A 16,814-nucleotide genomic window follows, 5' to 3' on the forward strand; every position below is an offset into this window, starting at 1 on the left:
CTCTATACTGCTGATGAAGCCGGATTTCTTTCTCGTCTAGTGACAGCTGATGAAACATGGATCCACCACTGGGACCCAGAAACTAAACTGGAATCCATGCAATGGAAGCACCTCCGAGGAAGTTTCGCACTCAACCATCGGCTGGCAAGGTAATGGCCACCATATTTTGGGATGCAAGAGGCATATTACTGATAGATTACATGCCACCAAAATCTACAATCAATGGACAGTATTTTGCTAATGTAATGAAAGAATTGCGAAAATCTATTCGCCAGAAACGCCGTGGGATGTTAACACGTGGTATTCTACTTTTGCATGACAACGCTCCGGTTCACAAGTCGAGAATTGCCCAGGCCGCCATATGTGAATGTGGATTCAAACAGTTAAATCTGCCACCCTACAGCTCAGACTTAGCCCCCAGTGACAAATTCCTGTTCCGGCAAATGGGATCTGCCCTACGTGGAAGACGCTTCCAGGATGACGAGGACATAAAGGCTGCCACAGAGTTGTCGTTAGAGGGCCAATCTGCGGATTTCTATAAAAGTGGTATAAAAAGCTGTAAGGACAAATGGAATAAGTGTATTGAGGTGAACGGAGATTATATTGAAAAATAAAAGTGCGACTTGGTCTTATATTGAAGTTGCAAAATTTATTGAACGCCCCGTATGTACCTAAAAGTATGAAAACAGCATGTTGAATCATGGAAATGCCTTTGACCGAGACTGGCCATGGTAGGGAGAGTTTCTGGACAAATGGGTACCCAGAATTAAGATGAGACGTGTTGTGTACTTTTTCGATCTAAGTGTACTTATATGGATTGGCGTGTACTTGTATGTACCTAAGTGTACTTATATCTATCTGCGTCTACTTATATGTATCTGCGTCTACTTATATGTATCTATGCGAATTTATATCTATCTATACGTACTTTTATGGATCTACGTGTGCTTATATATCTTTCTACGTGTAGTTTTATGGATCTACGTGTGCTTATATATTTTTCTACGTGTAATTTTATGGATCTACGTGTACTTATATATCTTTCTACGTATACTTTAATGGATCTACGTGTACTTACATGTATATATATCTTTCTACGTGTACTATTATGGATCTACGTGTACTTATATATCTATCTACATGTACTTATATGTATCTACATGTACTTATATCTATCTCCGTATGCGTTTATGGATCTACGTGTACTCATATCTATCTGCGTGTACTTTCATAGACTTACGTGTACTTATATATCTTACTTCCTATATATATATACTTATAAATCTCCCACATTAAGCTGACACGCCGTGATATAACTTGAATAGTGTTAAAAGCGGCGTTAAACCCAACTCACACACCCACATATATGTATGCCTGTACCGTCGTGTAGTTACTGTATATGTACGAGTAATACCACGCTATTCTAATACATTCGTATCCCTAGCATTCCACGTGTACCTACTGGTATCTTGGTGTACATTTGTAGACTTGCTAATCTTGTGATTAGATTTACGACTGTAGCTGCACTTCCGTATATTTACAGTTACCGAAGTATTATCTGCTCCACCCGACGTGAACCTGTGTGTACCTACGCGATTATACGTACGTGTACGTCTTCCTACGCATACGTTTGTGTAATTGCTCACATGAGTTAAAAAATACGTGACCTCTGTTATACCTAAGAGCACCGACGTATACTTACGTGACTCCACATATTCTAGAATTTTTTTAATACTTGAATGAATCAATACTCCTCACAATTTACAAGCCTAAAACATAATCGACCGTATACTGGAATATATGCCTTATACCAAATGGTTTCAAGGATGCACTGCCAATACTGGTGATGCATTATATCCAACCCTTTGTGTTGTCTACAATAAAAGTACAGCCAATCTTAAATGATGGACTAATCCTAGTTAGACGATGTATTAGAGTGGTCAGTCTATTGTAGCAGGGCAACCCATCACAACCTTACTTTTCTTATATGATTATGTCGGGCAGAGATAGAGATCATTGCGTACACAGCTATCTGTGTCACTGATACTACGAGCTAACATTCAACAGTACTTGATCAGAATCGCAGAAGCGCCTTCACTAAAACCATAGTGTAGAAACTTTCCGTTGGTGTCCAAGCGATTGTTTCAACAGAGAACACGATAATTGTAGTTAATTAACGGAACACATTATCCTAATTATAAAATGAACACAAATTTGAGGATAAACGTTTATTGCAGATGAAATAAAGTCTGATGTCGTTGGTTGGGCTTGGACTTCATAACTATTCAACTGGTAATTATAATTCTTTTTCAAATTGACATAAACCCAATATTATACCAAACTACTTTGATTTAAAGATCCGTCAAAGCTTCCCCGTACAGAAAAAAAACTACACTAGATATTTTAGGAGATTTCAGACAGAGCCAGACACCTAACAATACTAACGTGTAATTATAACGACTCTCAAACGTCTCAATCTATCATTAGAACAGGTTAGAAGAGTGGATAATCCCGTCGCTTACACAGCTTGTACATCGGGTGCTGACATGGTAACCATGTGGGAATCGAACCTTGATTCTCTCTGACCAGTAGGCTACCTCAACCTCCCGCAGCATATACAAGCTGATAGATACTGTTGTGTATAGTCCTGGACCTGTGGTCTATGAAATAAAGGGTGTCTTGTCTGGTCATCAGTTAACTGGCACAATAGCAGTGTTATTATAGGCTGTAGAGACATTATATGGCGGAGGGAGTGCGTTGTAGGATCGTGTGTAGGCGGGGACTACAGGCCCAGTGTGAACGCCACCCCCGGGGTAGGATAGAGGGGGCTGATACTCGGCTTGGCCAGTCTGTGGCTTCAAGGTGTACTCAGTATCTGAAATGTAATGATATATTGTCACCTTCGTGATGTCACTGAACTCTACACAATTGTAACGTACTACGAATACCAATGTTGGCCTGATGCCAACACAATTGTAAAGGTAATGCTTAATGAAGTCACAACGCATCATTGTTGTCAAGGTGACCCTATAAACTGTAGATACCACGAGGTAGTGTGTGGCTACCAATGAGCTTAATACACGTGTGTGCATCGTGCAAGTACATAATTATTTATATTTCTCGAGCGACAAGTCAACGTCTCAAACATAAGCATTGTCTCCTGGGAATAATACCTTTTGTGTCTTGCTCATTTGTTAGTTACCGCCTAGTTTTTATTTGATTTGATGAGATATGTGTTTGACAATTCTGCTTGACCATCCTGACGTTATATCACAGCCTTGTCACAAATATTAGAAAATGGCGTCACTCATCGTCCATGACGTCACAAATATGCTACGGTCGAAACACCCATGTAACTTCTTGTGGTTATCAACAGCTTTTTTGCATATACACCCCGAAATAATGGATGGATATTAAACAGATAACCACTAGCCAAGTCTTAGAATATTAATAATTATCGGGACAGATCGTTTTTAATTCCTCGTAGCTTGTAAGTTGCCCTAGCATTGTATCGGCTACGCTTTATTACGCTATATATAAAAAATACCTCAATACATTGAATCCAATACTGAACCAGACTTCAAGTTTTACCGACGCCCGAATCGATCGTTTTATCAATACATAGTCTGATCACTTCCCATTAGCGGAAGTAACAAAATCTTAATGTGAAAGCTGCCAGGAATAAAAGTGACGATATATTCGATGTTACGGAAACCGTGTTTTACTGCCGGTTACAATAACATGTCTGAGCCTAGCAAGAACGGTCTATTGGAATCTTAAACAATACATGAATATATCTATTTGTATCACATTTAACGCTACATACTGTGCCTTAACCAATATCTTAAAATAGAAGATTGTACAGACAACGAAGTGATCATGAGAGTTTCGACACAACTTGGAGATGACACTAGACACATGGGCTCAATTCATAAGCAAAGTCAGCAAAGATATAATTATAAGCTCATGGCAGCTAACAAGGCTGTCTATTCTCTATCTGTAACCTAACTATATACATATCTGTTATCAGGAATGTACATACTGATTAATTAATGTCCATGTGTGTACTCAATCCCCTCAAAAGTACTATATTCTGTACTTTACTAAGAAAGTGTTATCTCAAATATATCACTTGTTATATAGTGTATACTACGAAGTAAGATATTTCACATAAAATTGGACATTACTATTATTTATGATACAAAGGTATGAACATCTCATTTAAGTCTCTTATATCTTATAAGTTTAGCATTTAGTTGAATCACGAAGTAGTCTTGGTATATATTCATGTGTCAGGACATATAAGTCTCAAACTGACGTCAAATATATTTTCTTGGCAGTGAATGGAAGTGCATCAGTTAAATTTGCATAATGACATCGGAAGATAATTGTGCCATAAAGTTTGTGCTATAGAGATTACTAAACGAGTGTCTGTCAGAAACCATTTATCTTACAACTCGAAAACGTATCGAAAACGAAACAAAGAGGAACTGCTGTAAGATACATGTATACATGTATACTTCTGTATGGAAGTGCATCGGTTGAAATTTGCATAGTGACATCGGAAGATGATTGTGCCATAAAGTTTGTGCTATAGAGATTACTAAACGAGTGTCTGTCAGATACCATTTATCTTACAACTCGAAAACGTATCGAAAACGAAACAAAGAGGAACTGCTGTAAGATACATGTGAATGGTATCTGACAGGCACGATTGGAGTAATCTGTTTTCTTACACACCCTAATACCGCATCACTTTAGTATCGAATCAATGCCTTTTGTGTATTCTCATGGTCGCAGTGACGCATTATGATTAATACTTATCAGGACGGTCATGAGTGACGTCATCCGACCTACTGCTTATACTACTCACAGATACTACACAAAATGATTTCCGACACATCTTAGTAATCCAATTATCAAATGCAATAATGCATACCAGATAAGGTAAAAAAAACATGTATTTGTGACGCCGTGAATGGTGATTTATAATTTAGTCATGTATACTGTTATAAGGTTAAAAATGCATCTCAGAAACTAATGATAATAAATAGAACCATTATAGCTGCAATGAGGAGTTGCATTAGATATAGTTCGTGACAGAACTTGTAATTGGAAAGGAATCAATAGAGAAAAGACATTTCACATTTATCACAAGTGTATTCTGGACATTTCACATTTATCATTGGATTGGTCTCTGGCTATCGTCCATTTGTTAATGAAACAAATGGGGAATTACAAGGCATAATCCAGTTGGAGCTTCGGAGCGAGTCACAAAATCAATAGAGAGATAAGCAATCTGGCACGTAGGCTTTAGTATTTTTCCGATGGCGACACACATGAGTTCATGGTCAGATCTAACTTGTAACGAATCAAATGGAGGTATTGTGACATGTGACAAGGACAGGTCAGGCTCGAACACTATGATACCCTCAACATTAGGAGAGGAGAGCGCGGTTTGCAGTCGATCGAGTCGAATCCCGATCGTTCTAAGTTTCCACCAGCTAGTGACGAGCCTGGCCAGTCTGATCCTGTTCTGTAGTGATAGATGGGCTGAGAGTAAGTAAAACTATGTGAGTATAAACTGGTGTTGCGTTTCTTTATTATGCGGGTGTGAATGCTGATAGAGACAACTTGGAGTAAGGGTCATTAGACCAATCACTCCTGGACGGAGACGAGCCGTGATGGACAAGGCGAGTCGCAATGTCATGGCTTAATTGACCACAAGGACCAGGAACGGCAATACATTTAGTAACTGTAGCAGGGTCGCACTGGACGCCCGAAAGCAGTTACGACAATACCAAAATGTCGAGATTTGCGATGTACCTAATTTTCAAAGGTCACTGTGTCTAAAAAGACAGCTGGGGATATAACACAGAACAGGGAATTTCCCACAGAATTCAAAACTGTGAACTGTATTACTATGCGTAATCTATTTTGAATTTTATTCGACTTCGAAGTGAGGGTTGATGAGTAGGCACATATATGTCACTATGGCATCCAGGGGGGTAGAATCATGACGTTCAACACAGACGTAGGTGAATTCGTCTGAAGCATGAGTAACTTATCAATGACTTACGATCAGGAATAGTCCGTCATTAGGTCATCTAGATGGAGTAGCTGGAATTCGATCTCACACATATGTTTGATACCAGTTACCTCTAATGGGTTTCTCACCTACAGGTGTGTAAGAATACCGACTACTAAACAGGTATGTGGTAGCAATGGAATAGTAACAACGCATGTTGATATTGGAGTTACAGAACTTTACTCACCTGACAGAGGAATGGTTGAAGTTCTCACGTTTGCATTCTGAGGAACGACCAGCGCCCTCGTTCGTGGCGTCTTCTTCTTACACATAAAGACGACGATAAGTACTATGACAACTACAACCACGACGACGACTACTCCAATCCCTGCCTTGACAACCTCTATAGGGAACGCCCTTGAACAAAACAAGATTGATTGGTCTAATAATATCAGAATTATAGTACATGTATGTTCATACATTGAAGAAACATTAAAACAGTTGTTTGTGTTAAATTGAAGTCAGCAGTATTCCAGATACATCATCCTTGTGTAGATAATCAGGCCACGACAAGTAAACCATTGTCGGATGCGCATCCCATTCCACGACGTCATACAATCAACAAAGCCACAGAACCTGATCATGTAATCTCCACTTAGTTCCCTCTTGCGACAAACATGCGGTACTGGGATCCGTTCCTCTAAGGTGAATTCCCATACTTTAACACAGGCTTACGATAGTCGTAGCGCCATGATCGCTTTGCTGGACGGGGTCCTGGTGACCAATTCTGTCACGAGGACATAGAAGAAATTAATTTATTTTCGCAAACATATACATCACTTAACTAGAACTTAACGCGTGAAATGACTTCCACGTGATTGTTCACATGTACACAACCAGATGTAGAAAGTATATTATTGCCATAACGATGAGTGGCATCTGTACTTGCTACATAATACTTACATGAGTTGCGTGTAACATTATTTACGTTATATCACATGTACTTATCATTTTTGGGGGAAGACCGAAGTGATGATAATCTCATGATGAGACGTTCACGACTTCAGTGCATCCCACAGGCATGTGTATGGCACTGGTAAAACTAGAATGATAATCAGGTTAAATACTATATTCGAACCCTCGTCGATCCTTGGATTCAGAAACGTCAAAAAGGACGTACGTCTGCAAAGCGATTGGACAAACGCTGACCCTAAGCTGTTTCATGAACCAAAGTTGACAATGCGTTATACATGTACATGAAGTTTGTAATGGACATTGAGCGACTTACTCTTCGTCACTTGGACAGCAATATCGCTGATATATTTCCCCACAACATCCGTACAAACACGAGAAGGACCGAGAGCCAGAAGTAAGCGAGGTTTCACGACATTCCACGCAGTACACACCTGTCATGGAGCCAAACACAGAGTCAATTAGACACGGGGAAGAATAGTTTCATTTGTTTAATCCACTTGGATGCATTTAACCCCTACATCTTTCATCACAGAGCGTTTCAACAGGTACGTAAGAACTATTCTTCTGTGTGTGCGTTACACGCCTCTGAAAGCAATATTTTAGCTGCATGCGTTTACTTAATGCGTTAGGAAGGAACAATGTTACATATGTCTTAAAGGGTTACCACTTTAATGTTATGAACATGAGCGTGACAAAGGATGTGTGTGTGTGTGTGAGTATGTGTGTGTGTGAGTGTGTGTTAGTGTGTGTGTGTATGTGTCTGAGAATGTTTGTGTGTGAGTGTGTGTGTGTGTGAGTGAGTATGTGTGTGTGTGAGTGTGTGTTAGTGTTAGTGTGTATGTGTCTGAGAATGTGTTTGTGAGTGTGTGTGTGTGTGTGTGTGAGTATGTGTGTGTGTGTGAGTGTGTGTTTTAGTGTTAGTGTGTGTGTGTGTGTGTGCGTGTGCGTGCGCGCTAATAATTACATATCAAATGGATGGAAACACATCATCAGTTGTGTTATGTTATCTCATTCCTGCAATATACTAACATACGTCAGATGGCTGTTCTACTATTGGAAACGGCTACCCGTATCTCGAAGCAGTTATTTATGCCCTGTACACCGCATCTTCTAATCCGGTGTTTGAGACCAAAGATGTTGTGATATTTGATATGATATTAGTATATCACTGGAATTTAATTGATAGCGTAACAGTATAACAGTGAACTTAGGTCGTACCTTTGTCCGCGGTACCAGTGGCGCTATACACATAGACTTGTGACCTATCGACTTCTGCCTGAGAGCGGTCAGATAACTGTACCATCTAATTTAATGAAATATTCTGTAAAACCAATTGATCTCCCTTGTTCATCTATGTTTTCCTTACATCTTCAACGTGGCATCTTGCCTCAGTCAAAATATATTTTACTACTGGCCATAGTAGCCTTTTAGCAGCTTTGTCAACCCATTTAAAAGCTATTTTCACTTGTCATCATAATAAACTAGTCATCATTGCTACTATTATATTTACCTTTTATGGACTTACCTGTAAGTTTGAATATAACCAGTATTGAAAAAAGTAAAATAGTTTCCATCTTTCAAGTCACACCATTGTTGCTGACATGTCCACACCGTGAGAACATACATGAGATACATACACAGAGGGTTGTGCTCGAAGCAGTTATTTGTATTGATCATTATTGGTCCCTACCAGGATGTTTGAACTGATCTACCGCTTGCAGCTAATGGCTTTCAGATTCATGCTCAAGTATACCCGGGCAAAGAGGTTTCAGCATGAAAGAAACTGAACTCGTGAATCGATTAAAGAGCTTTGCAGTCCTATACAATGACCATGGACAACACGAGGGGTTATATATGTAATTTCCATTACTAAAACAACCTTATAGTGATTGCAAACACACTATGAACCAAGCAGAAGAAGGTATTGTTTCACTTCATATGAGATTGTTTTGACATAAGCCCAAATTGCTTTTATCTGAATAATCTATATAATTACAGACCACCGATATCGACCGTTTTCATATGAATATATAAGGCAATGAGTTCACTTGCTATGATTACTGTCAATATAATAAGCACATACAAAGTAAGTATCGGTATGTTTTACATAGTGTTAGCTCACAGTCAGATCGTCTACATTTCTTTGATAAATATCAAAGATAATTTCAGAGCATCGCATTATTCTACATGGTGTCCTGAAAGTGGGATCGTCTGGACGATGCATGATACGTGCATAAGTATTACGAGGCAGGGTTTGGTGAAAAGTTAATATCTGGCACATTCCTTCTGCATGATTTAGAATGTGGTCGATTTTTCGAACATAATGCAATAAGGATCTGTATTAAAAAAAACCCAAATCTATTGATCATCTTAGTACAAGGGCCCCAAACCTCAAATAATACATCAACGAGTTTATCGAGAAACTGAGATGTTTCGTGTCCAACAACACTGCATGATGCATGCTCTGAGTGATAATGTATTAGACAAAATCGTCATATTATGACAACAAACGTCGTACTGTTGGAGGTATGGCGACACTCTAAAAGGAGTTTTAATGTGCTTGTGTTTGTGTATAAGTGTTCGTGTGTTCGTTGCTAAAATGAGGCTTCCATTCTGTTGAATTGATATATGTGACTACATACTTAAATGTATGCCTGATCGTCGGATATTATGTACATATTGTCGATCTAGGTTTGTGTCTGTGTTGTACATGCATGATCGACCCGTGAAGATCCGGGGTAGAATAGGTCGTCAGCAACCCATGCTTGCCGTAAAAGGCGATTATGCTTGTCGTAAGAGTGCGGTGTTAAACAACAAACAAACCAAACCAAAACATGCATGATCGCTCAACCACGTATACCTAGATGGGAGACAGATAATATACGAGAGAAATCGAGAAAATCCAACAGAGGTGGAGTGATATTTTCCTTTTTTATCATCTCATTACTTCCGAACCATCGGTATTATTGATATCGTTACGTTTCAAAATGATGAACGCATTCATCTGTATTTTATATTTAAGGCACTAGTTACTTTGTCCTACACATGACAAAAGATATCATGAAACGTGTATTGTCAGCGTGTATTAATATCTCTCCATGCTCCTACATTGCTCACATGACCATTCACATTATATAATCTTCAAAAAAAAAGAAATGTAATAAAGATACTTTTGGCAATAAGAGCAAAATTAGCGGACCAAGAGGTGCAAAATGTATAGGTGTAATGTGTTATAGTGTCAGTGACAAATTTCCCGGATCAAAATGATTGTGAAAGGGGACTTTTATATTATATTCAATGAAAGAAAATGACTCATTGATTACGAATTGCCATTGGATTTCATTTCTTTCTTCAGGAAAATGACGAATGTATTTTAAATTTTCAACGAAGCATGTACAAGATCTATTTTCGTTTCAGAATATTTTATTCATTTGCACGGTTATACAACCTCACTTGAGTCACATTCTTTTTACTTCCGAGTTTATGGGCGCTATTGAGAAGCACTTAACCAGTAACATGGCGTGTCAGTACAGAAACGTAGGGCTTATTATCTCCTACGTAGGTCTTGGTATCTTCTAAGTAGGAGATAATAAGTCCTACGTAAGAGATAGTAAGTACTACGTTGGAGATACATGTAATAAGTCCTACGAAGGAGCTTCTTAGACAAAACAAAATTTCACCGTGGCCCTACTACGCTTTCGTATGTCAGACGGTCGATATGAACTCCCCTGGCCTTCCAGATCCCCGAATTTGAACCTGATAGAGCACTTGTGGGATGAATTAGAAAGACGGCTACGCCGACGTCAATAAAAACCCAAGACGTTGCAGCAGTTGGCTTTTGCGTTGCAGGCCGAGTGGGCTACCATTCCCCAGGATGTGATTCGCATTCTCGTGTCTTCCATGGGCAGGAGATGTCAGGCCCCCATCGATTCCAACGGGGGACATACGCGTTATTGATGGAAGCTGACCTTCACCTTGGACTTTTCCTATGCACCGATAACTGAGATGACAACAATCAGTGTTCTCTCCGAACATTTTGCCTCAATACCTTGTACGGTTACTCGTATAAATGTATTTTCCCTCCTCACACAAATCTGGCTTTGCGGTTTTATTCAGAGCATGTGTAGCGAATCGTTGGCAATATTGAGAAAGGGGACTTTTATATTTATTCAGTGAACGAAAATGACTCACCTCCTTCTTCAGAAAAATGACGAATGTATTTTCAATTTCAACGAAGCATGCACATAATGAGATTCTATTTTCGTTCAGAAAACGTTTTTCATTTGAACGGTTATACAACTCTCAAAAACAACTTGAGTCACATTCTTTTAACTTCCTACTTGGTTTGCGCTATTGAGAAGCACTGAACCAGTGACATGGCGTGTCAAGACGTCGATATGAACTCTAAGCATCCTTTGTTCTGTTATCTTTCACTTCCCGACAACGACACTTGTAAAAGGTATTATAATTATGTTGTACAGTAAATTTATGGGCAACCTGAAGACCGCAGTAAGCAGCATAACCTGCTGCTATGAAACAGTTGGAGCTAGAAAACCAGACAATTATAAAATGTGCAACGCCCCACGCTGTCGGGATAGGAAGACACACAATGATTCAAAGCACCGGGCTTCACCACCCGTATAATTATGTCTCCTCTAGCGATAAGCATATGTCAATCATGCTATACCTCGGGTTAGAATAGGTCCCCAGGAACATAGGCTGGTCGTCAGAGATAACCATAAGGATGCTCGGGAACGAGGTCGATGGTATGTGAACGTACCCCGACGCGGTATATATACTGAACAACAAAGGTTCCCATGACATTGAATAAGATTTAATGCAAAGTTATGTTTTTTACCAAATCTGAAACAATATCGGTTTGCAACGGATAAAAGACTTCTGTAAGTGTTCAAATATATCTTAAATAAGAAAACTATGGACATTACACAGATTTTACTAGTAACCAAAGCCTGCATCCATCATGTTCACTAAAACAGTATTCAATGTCCAGAGCTACGTCCCTTGAGAGCTATGATTGTGGGTTCGAATACCGGTACGCTCCGATTATCTTTCTAGGTTTGTAAGCACCATACCCGTGCTCGTGGGTTTCACCGAAGTGGTAAACGTCTACGGCCTGCATCATTTCGGCCTTTCCTCCCACATTAGGCTGACACGTCGTGATATAACTTGAATGTTGTTTAAAGCACCGGTAAACCCAACTCACTCACTCACGAAAACAGTTTATTTCTGTGCGGTACATTGTATCTTCCTGTAGCAGTTGTAATCACAGAACCAACAATGGTGTTTTCTTACCAGAGATGTATCCGAGTATTCGCTAGCTGATAACTACGGAATACCCGGATTCTGGAAGGCTTGGTATCCGCCATCATAGTCTGCATCGACGTGCGTCCCCTCTGAAGTCCACATTCTTCTGCCAACGATGCTTGAGTGCCTGAATCCCACTGGTGTAGAATGCTTCCTTCTGGTGGTGAAAAAAACATAAACAGCAGAAATGACGTCATCGTCATTTGCATACTGCTTCCCAGAGAGTACTTTATTCAAGTGCTGGAAGAAGTGGAAATAGGACTGTAGCGACTCTGGTTAATAAGGAGTTCAAAACCAGTCATGCACCGCAGCCATGACGACAACAGACGTGTGCAGAAATGCATTGTCCTTAAGTGCAACACACCTTTTGTTATTATCCAACGACGCTTTAGAAAAAGTATTTGATCTCCTCGGAGGATGAAACATTAGATGTTTTCATTGTTTAGCCTCTGGTTGATAGTGGTGAATCCAGGACCCATCCATTGATACAAACCGCTCAGCATAATGAGTGTTGATTCATTTTGATGGGGCCTCTAGATCGTGTTATTCATTGGTGAACATGCAGTACTACTCAAACATACATTCTCCCACAGCAAGAGATGACATGTATGTACAGTTGCATGTAGGCATGGTCACCATCTCTGGTCCAGTGCATATTCGCCAACTTACCCTGAAGTGTTGAAAATGTTAAATAATTAGACTTTCAATACTGCTTCGATTTTCAAAGAAATGATTTATTCATTAAATTATGTACATATATATCTTTTCGTAAATCCAAATCTTTCTCCAGAAGATAACAATAGCGGTCGCAGTGCACCTGCAACATATTTATCTGATCATGTTCAAGAAATCAGCGAAGCAAGTAATTCACCCTTCACGCATTTCTCTTAACTTCCTTGATGGTGCTCTTTGGCTTTGACGAATTCTCGAGGAAAGATTTCACTGACAGCGATACTGAATCTTTTATGGCCATCGCACAATGGTTGATCGTTGCGGAATGACGGAGCTGACATTTTAACCAGTGTATTAACAGCGTCTTGCGTGATGTGTTTGGGTGTCCCTCACGCTTCTTTGAAAAATCGAAGTTTTCTTCCACTTTGGGTATTTGGGTGCAGACATCTCAGTTTGCTGTTACAAAATGTGAGTGTTACCGCTTGTGTTGAAAAATACGGATATGCCATTATATCCTGCAATATACCCTGTACAATTAAAATGATGAATCACTTATATTAGATAATGCGACTGTGTCCAAGTGACTACCAGATAAGTGCGACTGTGTCCCAGTGACAACCAGATAAGTGCGACTGTGTCCCAGTGAATGACAGATAAGTGCGACTGTGTCCCAGTGACTGCCAGATAAGTGCAACTGTGTCCAAGTGACTACCAGATAAGTGCGACTGTGTCCAAGTGACTGCCAGATAAGTGCAACTGTGTCCAAGTGACTGCCAGATAAGTGCGACTGTGCCACAGTGACTGCCAGATAAGTGCGACTGTGCCACAGTGAATGACAGATAAGTGCGACTGTGTCCCAGTGACTGCCAGATAAGTGCAACTGTGTCCAAGTGACTACCAGATAAGTGCGACTGTGTCCAAGTGACTGCCAGATAAGTGCAACTGTGTCCAAGTGACTACCAGATAAGTGCGACTGTGTCCCAGTGACAACCAGATAAGTGCAACTGTGTCCCAGTGACAACCAGATAAATGCAACTGTATCCAGGTGACAACCAGATAAGTGCAACTGTGTCACAGTGACTACCAGACAAATGCGACTGTGTCCCAGTGACTGCCAGATAAGTGCGACTGTGTCCAAGTGACTGCCAGATAAGTTCGACTGTGTCCCAATGACTACCATATAAGTTGAGAGTTTCTTCACAAATGGGTTTCCAGAATTTAAATGTTTTCACAGATTGTGTATTTTAGAATATGAGACCCCGTTAAATTCCCTTTCTAACATAACCCTTTTAGATTAGATGTCTTTATAGTATGTAGACATGAAGCCCTTTTTTATCTATGGGTTGAATGAGAGAAAGTATACGGGTAGATGCTAGTATGTGTTGTCGGCATCCTCACATAACATCTGTTAACGGTCGTTTGTCATGCATTTGCCAAACACTTCCTGGTACAGCTCATTTGCATAGGGAGCCTCATCGGTGGAAAGACCTGTTTATACCCAGGGTATCGTTACCCTGAATAGAACACTCCCGTCGTAGGGACACAGTCCACAGGTGGGATAAGACTGTCTCGTCCCTGACAGTATTTGGATGTATATAAAGGACACGAACGATACAATTACAGATGGAAACGTAAGTATGTATGCTTTGTTTGTTTGTTTGCTGATCAACGCCACACTCAGCAATATTCCAGCTATGTCACGACGGTCTGTAAATAATTGAGTCTGGGCCAGACCATCCACTGACTGACATTAAGACCATCGATCCTAACCCGGATCTTCACTAACAGTGTCACAATTAGAAGCGTACAATACGACGTACCGTGACACTATAAAGTGGTATATAGGTAGATTTAATACTAGTCTATAGATGTAAACACATTTGATTTTGAAAGCCCGGGCCAAGTAGGACCGAACACAAGCCAAACACTTCTGAGAGAGGCTGTGTTGAGAATGTAGTGGGAAAAGGGCTTCACTTTCGAGCACCTTGTTTTCTTTAAATACCGCGATCTGAGACACTATTAAGTGGTATATAGTTAGATATAATAATACCAGTCAAGAGATGTGAATCCATTTGATGATACATATGTGAGATTTAAGTTGATTTTGTGAGCCCGGGCCAAGTCGCGACCGAGAATGACGTCAGAGACCCCCAAAGTTGGGTATGGTACAAAACTCGAGCTTTCAGAATTATGGACGTTCAATAACATGTCACTAGTAGCGTGTGTGACCACCAAATGCCTCAATACACGCAAAAACTCTTCGACGCACAGAAAAAGTCAGTCGTTTGATGAGGTCACGTGGGATTTGACGCCATTCTTTTTGGAGGGCCAAGATCAGTTCTTGCCGGTTGGCTGGAGAGTGTGGTCGTTGTCGAACACGACGATCCATCAAGTCCCAGAGGTGTTCTATTGGGGACATGTCGGGTGAGCGTGCAGGCCATGGCAGGACGTTGACGTTGTTGGCTGCGAGGAAGTTAGTGACAATTCTGGCTGTATGGGCTCTGGCGTTGTCATGCTGATAAATGACACCACGTGGCTGCTGTTGGAGAAATGGTAGGACAACTGGACGAAGAATGTTATTCATGTAACGCTAAGCTGTCAAGTTTCCGTCAACGATGACCAGCGGTGTCCTCTCCTGCCCACAGATCCCTCCCCACGCCATGACACTCCCTCCAACATATGGTACGATCTCCTGCACGCAACACGCCGCCGTTCGTTCACCCCTTCGGCGGTACACACGTTGTCTTTCATCAGCCCTAAACATACAGAATCGACTTTCGTCAGTGAAGACAACCCTCTGCCAGTCACGTCGTTGCCAACGCCGTACAGTCCGGGCCCATCTCAATCGCAGACGACGATGTTGCGCTGTCAATAGCTGTCCTCTGTATGATCTAAAAGCCATGATTCCATGAGCCCTGAGTCTCCTGACCACTGTCTGTCGACTAACCCTGTGACCTAAGGCATTTGTCGCCGATGACGTCACTGTCAGGAAGCGATTTCGGAGGTGCAAGGTACGCAAGTACCGGTCATCATGGGGCGTGGTCACCCTGGGTCTGCCTGTTCTTGGCCTGTCAGCGGTCCGCCCTGTCTGTCTGTAACGTTGCATCAAGTTGGTAACGGCAACACGGGAGCAACCGAAGGTTCGTGCAATATGGGCGTGGGTGGCTACCATCTGTACCATACCCAAGGCTCGTTCACGTTGTTCGACTGTGAGTCGTGGCATTTCTTTTGTGTTTTTTTATCACTGTGGACGTCTGACTTGCTGTTGCAATCGTTTTATACCCTTACCCGCACGTGAATTTGCAGTTGTCCGTGGTGCACGTGTTTTTCACTTTTTCGCGTGTTATCTCGCAAACATGTAACAGACGATTAACATTTTTCTGCATACACTCTTGTTGTATTTAGGTTATGCGTTTTAGATAGACTTTATCGAACAAAAGTATACTTTTTCTGAAATTTATATTTTCGGTAGGTAAAGTTTCTTTCGAACGTCAGTTTATATATACTCTTAAAAAAAATATCCTTGACACTGACTTTCACAATGTAATATAATGCGATTGTTTCAAAATAGGACACGGAAACCATAATTGAAACACTGTTTGAAGATCAATGTACACAATGCTCAAAACATTAATCGTGTCACCTAGACAGACATACGTACACGATACAGTTAATGTCACAGGGGTACAGAAAATGTCAGTATCGGTTGTGCCAACCACGTGCATCAATCACCGCTTGACACCGACGACCCATAGATGCAATCAAGTTGTCAATAACACGCTTTTGGACGTGCTGCCATTCATGCTGAGGTGCA

The 16,814-nt window shown here is 40.7% G+C and overlaps 2 protein-coding genes across 5 annotated transcripts in view; one reads left to right on the top strand and one right to left on the bottom strand.

The window, feature by feature from the left end:
* Window positions 1–2,232: 2,232 nt before the first annotated feature.
* Window positions 2,233–8,657, bottom strand: LOC124128885 (protein shisa-4-like). The gene is made up of 4 exons (XM_046492391.2): window positions 8,529–8,657; window positions 7,317–7,434; window positions 6,276–6,445; window positions 2,233–2,875 (listed from the first exon to the last, which is right to left on the bottom strand). Exons 1-4 carry the CDS (start codon window positions 8,575–8,577, stop codon window positions 2,691–2,693), a joined length of 522 nt encoding a protein of 173 aa, XP_046348347.2. The 5' UTR covers window positions 8,578–8,657; the 3' UTR covers window positions 2,233–2,690.
* Window positions 8,658–13,358: 4,701 nt separating this feature from the next.
* The window catches only part of LOC124141844, a 53,600-nt gene continuing 50,144 nt past the window's right edge, over window positions 13,359–16,814 (top strand). Inside the window, exon 1 of one of the 4 annotated variants that reach the window (XM_048387357.1) lies at window positions 13,359–13,468. Coding sequence is in view for 2 of the 4 variants with exons in the window: in XM_048387354.1 (XP_048243311.1) it covers window positions 14,624–14,631 (8 nt within the window). In the remaining 2 variants the exon portion in view is untranslated. Of the gene's footprint in view, window positions 13,469–14,471; window positions 14,636–16,814 lie in introns of those variants that run through there. The other 3 variants (XM_048387354.1, XM_048387356.1, XM_048387355.1) reach the window with 3 other exon arrangements.

The sequence above is a fragment of the Haliotis rufescens genome, unplaced genomic scaffold (assembly GCF_023055435.1).
Source record: "Haliotis rufescens isolate VD_foot unplaced genomic scaffold, xgHalRufe1.0.p SCAF_7, whole genome shotgun sequence".
Lineage (NCBI taxonomy): Eukaryota > Metazoa > Mollusca > Gastropoda > Lepetellida > Haliotidae > Haliotis > Haliotis rufescens.